General features: G+C 35.7%; 1 protein-coding gene across 1 annotated transcript in view; it reads right to left on the minus strand.

Annotated features, from left to right (window-relative positions):
- The window catches only part of LOC137389529 (mucin-2-like), a 63417-nt gene extending 52574 nt beyond the window's left edge, over positions 1-10843 (minus strand). The window contains exons 1-13 of the mRNA XM_068075565.1: positions 10713-10843; positions 9428-9489; positions 9231-9335; positions 8382-8543; positions 7011-7201; positions 6041-6161; positions 5542-5715; positions 5307-5392; positions 4962-5075; positions 4403-4565; positions 2782-3022; positions 478-619; positions 122-265 (exon numbers count right to left, since the gene is read on the minus strand). Of these exons, the coding sequence (XP_067931666.1) occupies positions 122-265; positions 478-619; positions 2782-3022; positions 4403-4565; positions 4962-5075; positions 5307-5392; positions 5542-5715; positions 6041-6161; positions 7011-7201; positions 8382-8543; positions 9231-9335; positions 9428-9489; positions 10713-10843 (1836 nt within the window). The remainder of the gene's footprint in view (positions 1-121; positions 266-477; positions 620-2781; positions 3023-4402; positions 4566-4961; positions 5076-5306; positions 5393-5541; positions 5716-6040; positions 6162-7010; positions 7202-8381; positions 8544-9230; positions 9336-9427; positions 9490-10712) is intronic.
- Between the last annotated feature and the right edge of the window lie 222 nt (positions 10844-11065).

Consider the following 11065-nt stretch of genomic DNA (forward strand, 5'->3'; position numbering starts at 1 on the left):
AATACGTAACCAGATGGTGGTTGCATTGACTTCAGTAAAAACAGTTATTATTTTTCAATTTCAAAGAAACTATTTTTATTATAAGAAAAATTATATTATCAACTCAATCAGCAGCCTTTACCTGATCAAGGAGGATTTCTAAGTCTCTTGTAAAAATTCTGACTGATTTGACACAGAATCCAAGATCATCATCACCGGAGCACTTGTCATGTCGAGCAGAGATGACTAAATTAGCCCTATCATCTCCTGAAAACTCTATGTCAGGCTACAAATCAAAGAAGTAACGTTAAACCTATATACATGTAATTTGTAAATGAACAATCATAACAAAGTTCAATCATTTTTGCTAGACTAGTAGACTATATTTAGCTAAACACAGTAATAGCATATATAGCATTCTTACTCTAACTAAATCATAATACAGTTACTAGTAGACTATCTCTAGCTAAACACAGCAATAGTATATAGAATACTTACTCTAACTAGATCATAGTAGCAGCTTCTTCCCTCCAGGTCATACAGTGTATCATCAAATGTTGTATAATGCAGGGCACCTACCACCTTACATGTTGCTGAGCAAGGATTCTCTGTACACTTCCAGCGTCCATACTCACACACACTGTAATGGCGGCAAATGCAGTCAGCATGGTGAGACAACCAAACTCAGACACACTGTAATGGCAGCAGCTGCAGTCAGCATGGCTGAGACAATATATAGAGCAATGAGTTGCATAACTCTTAATAGCCAAGTCATAAAATAGATGATTTGCCATATATGATGTGACACTATGATGGTCTCATGATGTAAACCATATATGATGTGATACTATGATGGTCTTATGATATAAACCATATATGATGTGATACTATGATGGTCTCATGATATAAACCATATATGATGTGATACTATGATGGTCTCATGATATAAACCATATATGATGTGATACTATGATGGTCTCATGATATAAACCATATATGATGTGATACTATGATGGTCTCGTGATATAAACCATATATGATGTGATACTATGATGGTCTCGTGATATAAACCATATATGATGTGACACTATGATAGTCTCATCATGTAAACCATATATGATGTGATACTATGATGGTCTCATGATATAAACCATATATGATGTGATACTATGATGGTCTCATGATATAAACCATATATGATGTGATACTATGATGGTCTTATGATATAAACCATATATGATGTGATACTATGATGGTCTCATGATATAAACCATATATGATGTGATACTATGATGGTCTCATGATATAAACCATATCATGTTTAACCAACTTATTTCTACATGAGGTCTAACTCAAAGCTTTACTGGATGATAAGTTTGCATCAACATCTCAGTTAGAAGCAATTAGTAAAGAAAATCTTGTCGTTGAAAAAAGACTGAACGTATTTTAGAAATTGAAGAGTGTTTTCCATTTAATTTTGGCTAAATTTTGGTTATCTAACTTCTTGGATTTTTCACCCAATTTTTTAATTTTTGCTAGAACGTTATTTTTTAGATTTTATTGAGAAAATATAAACTGTTTTAGTCGACTGCAAAACTAACTGTTCATGTGCGTTTAGTTGTCAAAAACGCAGGCAGCCTTTCCTACGTTGACTGATTCACCTCTCATTGTGATAACAAACCCAGTGCAACACAATCCTACCTTCTTGCGTAGTTCAATATAAGTCATTTTACATCATTCATTGTCTGTTCATGTACAGAGCACCCTCGAGATACCATTACCCTGTTAAGCAATTTTTTTCACTTTACGAAGTGGAACATGATGATTTTTCCACCTCGCCATACAAATCTTATTTCACCATACAAATTCAACCAAATTTTCACCGAGTTAAAATTTGGCAGTCAGTGTGCTTATTATGTACATCAAAATAACAAAGATGCCAATATTTTGTTGACCGAAAACTTTCTCGAAACGCCTGAAAGAGATACAATGACCGATTTCTCTCAGTTCAGCATTCCTAGTTTGAAAAGTGGTAGGTAATACTTCCCTTCAAAACTATTTGTAAAGTTGGAGTTGTGATTCTGTCAAACAGAGGGTCAGAGATTAGACAGCTTTCTTTTATCTGCTAACAAAAATCCACTTCACTACGAAAACAGCACCCTTCGGGCTTTCTTGCTGATTTAGGTTGAAAAAGGTTTTAATGAAGTCAGCTAAAATTATAGTGAAAACGAAGCCAGAAACTGATAGGTGATAAAATTTCAGTGATAAAAAGTTGAAATTCAGTAAAATAGGTAAAATACATACTAAAACTTAGCTTTAAGTGTGTGTGTTTAGTAAGTTAAACTTATTTGAGATGATTCAAAGTTTATGTTATACGTACGTCTGTCTTAAAGGTAAGATCTCTCTACGTTGCGTACTGGACATAATACATTGTAATGTTACATTTTAATGCAGATCATAACCAATAAATATACTAACTACACTAAAGCTACTGTAGGTGACTATTGTTACTAAGGTTAACATACTATTTTGTTACTAATTTTTAAGTTGTACAGTACTTGTATAAAATTTTGATGATTCTACCATGGGATGTTTGCATTATATAATTACCATGGTTTCTATACCCCTCCATATAATTTTTCACCCTATGTTGCCAATCCTGGAATAGATTAGAATCGTATCCTAAGGGTGCACTGTATATATATACTACATTAGTGGAGTCTACAATAGCAAAGTTACCTGGCCTCCCAATGATTGGAAGTTATCTGTACATAAGATTTGATTATCAATAAAACAACTTACCACGAATTGCAGTCCATGTCAAGTTCAGTGCCCCGGCTATACTCTTCCTTGTGATGGTAACAAGGACAATCCTCTTTCTTGATACACTTGCCATTGTGTAGCCACGTTCCCTCTCTGCACTGGCACATCGGTTCACACCTAAGTGCACACTGCTCTTCATAAGGTACGTACAGACTGGCGCAGGTTGATGGACATGTTGAACCACATTCAGTGTACTCCATTCCTTCTGGACAGGTCTTGGCTGTAGTGAATAAACATCCATGCTTTCTGTTGGTTTAGCAGTAACCCACTATACAATGCAGATGCTTGATATCTATTCAAAATATGTGTCTATGTAATATATACTGTCGTTAACACTCAGCTATATTAAATTTATAGAACCAGTAGCTGTATCACTTTACTAACCATACATGTAACCACAATAGATGTAAGTGACCACAATAGATGCCACAACAATAGATGCTTCTACAATAGATGCAACCACAATAGATGCTGTCACAATAGATGCAACCACAATAGATGTAATCCCAATAAATGTAACCAAAAGAGATGCAACCACAATAGATGTTGTCATAATAGATGTTTTCACAATAGATGCAACCACAATAAATGTAATCAAAAGAGATGCAACCACAATAGATGTAGCCGCAATAGCAGTAACCACAATAGATGTGACCACAAATTTAATCACAATAGTTGTAATCAGAAACGACATTAGGGATGTAAAAAATTACAAAACATCTGACAAATTTATTGAGTCCATTTTTTGTTTGTATGTTGGATGCTGCTAAGAAGTGTTCATCAGCAAATAAGCTAGACAAGGATTTAAAATTTAATAGCACCCAAAGGTTTGCATTGATTTCATCATAATTTCCAGAGAACAGTTTGTAAATCAACAAACAATTACAAGTCAGAAAGTGTGACCAGCTGGTACGAAGGTAGCATGCTTTGTACTTCACATTTGTTCTGTGGTTGAAGTAGCGACTTTTCAACTTTTTCTTATATCCATTTATAGATGTTCAAGTCAATTTAAGGATTTATAGATATTTATTTAAGTCAAAACTCTTAGTCTTGACTTTTTCTTTTATTCAGCTAAAATACTATATATATAAATATATTACTAAAATAGCAGTTGATTCTGCTGTAATCTAAAACATCGCCTTCATTTGTTAAAATAGAGCTAATTTACAGATGCGAGACAACTCAAATGCATTCGCATAGTTAATCTAAATATTGCATTTTGAATTGACTACCCATGAAATCAGTAGCTAGCATTGCGGAGGAAAATGCTAGAAAAAGTTTTCAGGTTTGTTGCAGACAACGCTGAGGAAGAGCTAATGAAAGGATATAACCGTAACTTGAAAACAGCTTATTGTTCATTTATGATGCTTAACCAATAGTCAAGTTATCCCTTGTTCAAATTACAAATGAGTAACAGATGTGAGTTAAGGCCATGGAGAACTAGTAACCGAAGAAGCCAGTTATTGGCTAAGCGACAGTCTAATAAGAAACTATCAAGTTGTAAATGTGTGATAGTAAAACCTAAATTTGTAATCATATTCCTCTATGAAGATAAACATGCTCTTCATATACGATCTCAAATTACTTCAAAAAAACTTACGACACAAACGAGAGGTCCTCCATGGAATGATAACTCCCTCTTCAGTACACATGTGGGCATATGCCGCAGTGGTTGTACACACAACCTCACTAGCATCTTCTCCACTTTTTTGGGCATCACAAAAGTCACACATGCAAGATGAGAACCAATTGTCCACTTTCACCTTCAAGTGTATCATGATTACAATGATGAGGTGTGGCCGGCAGGCATAAAAGCAAACATACTACTCTATTTATTGCCTAAGTTAATAAAAGGCTGTTCAGAATGATTCGATGCACATATCGTAAAAAGAAGAAAAATGTAGAGAGAATAGTGATGCTATAAAAACATACATTTAGCTATGTTTGTAGCAACAGCGAAATAGTATGCAAGTCATAATGTCAACAAGTAAGTTTAGGAAACAAGGTCGTAAAATAAGGTCTGGCTATAAGGTCAACCAACTCAAAAACCACAAACTTTCATGACCAATAGAATGGTTTTGCCTACAAAAGAGACAGCCATAAAACCTCAGCAACCCCAAGAAAGCAGAAGAAAGATCTGGAGAAAGAGCTACACTTACGTGTCCATGGCAAGGTGAAAAAATGAAGGCTCTAAGATGCTGACAAGCTTGACGAGCTTCCTGTTCTAGCTGTTCGTCTGTACATTCACAGATGTCTATCGTTGTTGTAGGACACTACAAGTGCAAAATTGGCACCAACAATGAGATATGAAAATAGAACAATAAAATCAGAAGAGATGATATTTCTGTTCCGCATGATCCGAGCAACATCTGCAGCTCAAGATCATTAGCAGAAAGTTAATCACAAGCGATGTCAAGAAAATGCTGATTTTTGACATACAATTGTCATAGATAAACACATACACTTTGACCAGGTGGTTACAATTGTCATAGATAAACACATACACTTTGACCAGGTGGTGTGATGTCCCAGCTATTTCCAAATGAAATGGGATTGTACTTGAAATCTCCGCGAGGTCCAACAAACTCATCTACAATATCAATTGACCTACACACAGGCCGAGCAAAGGAAGTACTAGTTGCATAGCAACTAACGAAGCAGATTTTATGAGCGCTTTTTTACTGGAACCTTTTTGCTCCAATCAGTTTTATCTAAGTTAAACAATGTTAGTTAGCTTACTCTCAAAGTAGCTAATCTTGTCATGATTTCCACAAAGACCCCTGACATCGCCAACATGGTCATCAGACAGGGTCACGTAGACTGTGCTCTCATTATTCCACTTCACCTTCACTTGCTCAGCTGCATTTCTCGCAGTCAAAAAGTAGAACTCTCCAGATTTCGTTATGATAACTCCTGCGGTAAAAGAAGCAGAAGATGAGTGAGGTTCATGTTCGGGAGTCATGTGATAAGACAACTATTGCTGAGATTTCCAGACACGTATCCAACTGTCACTCATCTTCAGGAGCTGGTTCACTATACTGAACAATTAGAGGGCTACAGTATATACGCTAGTTCGGGTTAATTATTCTTCACTACCTTGAATTTACTCTAACTTTAGGTTTTACAGTCGACCAATGTAAGAACAAGACAATCATGCTGCATCTTAATCCATCACTGCTACATTATACTCACTACACAAAGTTGTTACTAACAAAGAATATATCTCCTCTATACCAACCGCCTGTATTAGCAGCGAACCCATTTGTCTCATCTACTCTGATCTCTGTACCATTTGTGTCAATGATTTTGTCTCCCACAGCTATAATGTGTGTATTCAGGTCAAACACCATGTCCAACTCCTGTTAAGCAGACAGATATGTCAACACCATACGAACAGACGTGTCAACACTCTACAAACAGACGTGCCGACGCCATACCAACAGACATGCCAACACCATATACACAGACATGCAAACACCATACGAATAGACATGCCAACACCATACCAACAGACATGCCAACACCATATACACAGACAAGCCAACATCACACAAACATATATGCTAGTGATATTAAAGCATTACAATCTCAATTAGCTAATCAATATATTCCTGACAAAACGAGTTTCTTCACGCCGCAAAATGACTGGCTTTTTAAACATGTCTTAAACATGGAAATTTGTCTATCAAAGTAAAGCTATGTTGTTTCTTTTTCAATTGTAACACATCTTTACACGTAATATACATATAAAAATAAAAACCCTTGAGTTTCAACTAACATCCATGTATAATTGCAGTAACAGTATTTATGTTTCTGTATGTGTCAGGCTGTAGAAGGAGATCCCATAAAAACACTGTAAAGTATCTAAAAGGCTATGGCAGGTTGCAAAAGTGCTCTACAAATATTGGAGCAATAAATAGGTATGATGAAATAGCTGATTTTATATGACAGACACTGACAGGTAACTTGTCAACACTACATGCTGAGAATTGTCAGGTGATGTCACAAAACTACCAGTAACTATCAGATAACCATGAGAGTGACCGTTTCATATCAATAAGTTTATCTAGTGATCATTCTTATACAACGCAGCCTGTATGTACTTGTATATGGTTTTTAAGAATCTAGACATTCTACTGGAAACATAGGCAAGCTAATAAGAACCCTAATGGTAAGATTTCAATATGAGTTCAGATAACATTCACTACCTTTCTGCAGGTGCTGAATGAATGGCAGTTGATCATTGAGATGCTGACGTGCCAGAGAGCAGTCTTGGCCATCACGTATTTGCAAAGACCACCAAACCTGTACTCTAACCCATCAAAGGTTCTCCAATAATTCTTTCCATAGTTAAGGCATGTGGAGAAGCCAATATTTTCCTCTTTTTCAATAACATTCGCTTCAAATAAAAACAAAGTATGCAAAATATGATACCCTACTGGTCCAACATTATCATGACTACAAATATGCAGTAATGTCACAAGCAAATAGTAGGTAGGTTCTATCATGACAGCCCTGACATAATTGCACACAGTTTTCATGATCATGGCAGCACCCTGATGAGTTTTGTTTCGGTGTAGATACATCAAATAGCGCAGATACAATGATAAGGATATCAATACTGTAGTCGTATTTTTGATTGAAGCCTGAGTTCTACGAGAGCAGCTCAGCTGAGGTAGCAAATTAGCACAAAAAGCAGAGCAAACAGACCTATTAGTTGCAGGCCAAGCAAAAAGTAGAACTACCAGTAGAGTACTATTGACCTATTAATAGCAGGCTAATCAGTGAATAGCTTTATCTGAAGATGTAGCAGAGACAAATGAGAGAAAAACTGCTCTAGAAATCCCAACTCAGATTATTACGAACAGTGATTTTACTGCACCCATGTGTGCATGGATCTATGAGTGCAGTAAAATGGGTACATGTATATATAATATGTACATGGGTACATATTATATATACATGTATTATGCATGTATAATGTATACATGAGTGCACACATGTGAGCGCGCATACACTCACGGATATATGTTTACATGTATGCACATATATGAATTGTCATACACATATATGTATACATATATATGCACACTTAAGAGTACACAAGCACACACAAGTATGTATTCATACATATATATGTACACATATACGTATACATATATGTAAACATATAAATGCACGTAAACGTCTATGTATATAAACATACGCCCTTTCAAATGGAAAGGTAGTTTGTAGTACACTCACAGATGACCCTAAAACACGATTATTTTCTCTATCTAGCCTGCTACTGACTAGTAGATTAGAATGGTAGCCAACATAATATTCATGATCATTAGTTTTCGTTTACCTGAGATGGCATAACTTAAAATCGCAATAACCTATGCTACAATCGTTTTGTATATTCATTGTTATGCTTTTATACAAATGAACAAAACTTAGGTGAAGTTAATCATTTGTACAAATTTACGGTGAAGACTGTTTAATTAGATGAGCAAAAGGAAGTAGTGAACGCCTACTCAAAGGATCAAGTGATAAGGTATATGATCAGCGATGATTAAACATGTAGAAAAGACACATACGTCCAATGCAGGGGGTACATGAGAGCCCTGTGACACCCCAACTCGCACCCTGATTAAGCAGACAGCAGTCTATCATGGAAAGGAGAGCGGGTGAATTATCGTTGGCTTTCTCTCCAAAGCAAAATTTAGACTGATAACAGTATTGCAGTTCATCTGTCACATCTGTAATCAGTGGTGAAATGTCACACTATGGGGAGTATAACTGAACAACTGTATCTGTAATCAGCGGTGAAACATCACACTATGGGGAGTATAACTGAACAACTGTATCTGTAATCAGTGGTGAAACATCGCACTATGGGGAGTATAACTGAACAACTGTATCTGTAATCAGTGGTGAAATGTCACACTATGGGGAGTATAATTGAACAACTGTATCTGTAATCAGTGGTGAAACATCGCACTATGGGGAGTATAACTGAACAACTGTATCTGTAATCAGTGGTGAAATGTCACACTATGGGGAGTATAACTGAACAACTGTATCTGTAATCAGTGGTGAAACATCGCACTATGGGGAGGATACCTGAACGACTGTTTACAAACCCGTTTCATCAACTGTTTGCTGTGAGATAAAACCTTACAAGAGCTCTATTATAATAAGTATATCAGAGTTTCTTGAATGAAGCTGTAAGATGCTGATGAGTTTTTAAATGTTTGCTATAGTCTGTAGAAACAACATTGTCTCTGCTTAGAGATGTAATCGTATGTGTGACAGAGAGGTAACCATTTCTAAACTTCTACTTCCTTACCAACTAACGAAAGAACAAACAGGGTATACACAAGTGATACAGTGTACGTATGTGTAAAATGAGGTACTGTAGGTAAGTTTATAAACTTGTCACATACCACTGATAGAATCTTCACATCTGTAGCCTACAAAACCTTCTGGACATTCGCAAAGGCTAGGCTGTTTGCAGACACCGCCATTTTGACAGCCAGGATGGCATATAGCTACAAAACATAAAAAATAATGATTACATCTATGGTCATATCGAATAATAAAAATGCGGAATAAAAGGTCATGACCCCGAACACCAACTTACCAATATTACAATCGTCTCCTTCCCAACCATCACAGCAGCCATATTCCTCATAGCTTTCCATTCTGTAGAGAGTTGGTAATAAACTTTACAATGGTTTGGCACACTAGTTACGCAGACAACACAGAAACGTAAACCGCGCACGAATCACTGTGGGTATGTAGGCTAAAGCTGAGCCTACAACCCAAAGGGTTTCTTTCATCGCTTGTAAAGTCTGGCAATAATAATGCCTTAAATAAAATAATATAACTAGTTACGACATGAAGAATAATTTTATTAGTTTCGTGTAATGTTTGAGCACACCTTGCATAATTCTATGAATACTGCACCATTTCAAAATTAAGTTAGGAAATCGTGTCAAAATATAATACGGTATTTATTAAAAAGTTTTATTGAAGTTTTAAAAATCAAATGTTGGTTATCACAAAGAATTAACATTTAACGTTACTGTTAGGTATTATTTTTAATTGTAGGCTGGAAAATGGTACTTTAACATTTGTTCTAATTTTCTAATAATTTTCTAGATGTCATCTGCGTATGTTAGCCTGATCTCTATGTCATACAGACTGGCAAACTGCAACACAGAATTGCTTGGAAATTGGCATGTAAAGTATCGAACTCTCAGTGAAAGTTTTACAAATCAAATTTTCAAAATTTAATCTCATTTAAACCAAAATGCACATTGTTAAGAAAAATCTCCATTAGCCACCAAATTAATTTTTATGAAATTGCTTCGCTAAATATTCAAACCACGAGTCTTTTTATATTGAGGACTTTGCTGATTTTAAAACAGGCTCAATCGATTTGCGAAGGTTGATATTCCCTGAAGTGACTATTTTTAGAAATCTCTGTTGGCAAGTAGTGCAATGGTGCTTTTTACATGTGCCACAATCCTTAAGAAGAAAAACTTGTGTAGCTTTCTGTATTTCGTCACTTTGCATTTCATATATATATACATGACTTGGGTTACTTTAATAAGTATATATTTCATTTCAGAGCTTCTTCTTCATGAAGGTGCAAAAAAAGCAAGGGACATTCATACAGTTTCAGAGCTTGTTTGTTTATTTTTATTTATTTTTTATTCTTGTGTTTGCCATCTTCATTTATACAATTAAGTAGATGATATATGTATATGGACATCTAACCATCTAACATGATGCCATGTAATAGTAACCCTGGGTATCTCAGCTAGTGAAATACTGTTTATATATTGAAGTGATGCAATAGAACTGCTATCTTTTAAAAGCTCTGTAAATTATACAATGATAGCTTCATGGTGTTCACTTACTTTTCAAATATGCAATCAGGAGCTGATGCCGGACGCATTGACCAATCGTTGATCTCCTTCTGCAGCACATCCTTTGGCAAGTGAGAAACACCCGAAGCCTCTTTATTCAGTATAAAGTCATCCAAGACCATAACAACATAATTAGCGCAACTCTCAGTAACTGTTACTGGTCGGTATAGCGTATTTCGACACCGGTGGCTCCTGAGAAAATTAGTTTGCAAGCTAACAGCAAAAGAAAACAAAACTAAATGTTGTTCATCCAACAATAACCGGTTCAAATACTCAGATATCAAACCTTAGAATGCATCACTAAAAATCAACTGCAAATTAATATTATGTAACTTACTATGAGC

This window comes from Watersipora subatra, chromosome 1 (assembly GCF_963576615.1).
Source record: "Watersipora subatra chromosome 1, tzWatSuba1.1, whole genome shotgun sequence".
NCBI classification, from domain to species: domain Eukaryota; kingdom Metazoa; phylum Bryozoa; class Gymnolaemata; order Cheilostomatida; family Watersiporidae; genus Watersipora; species Watersipora subatra.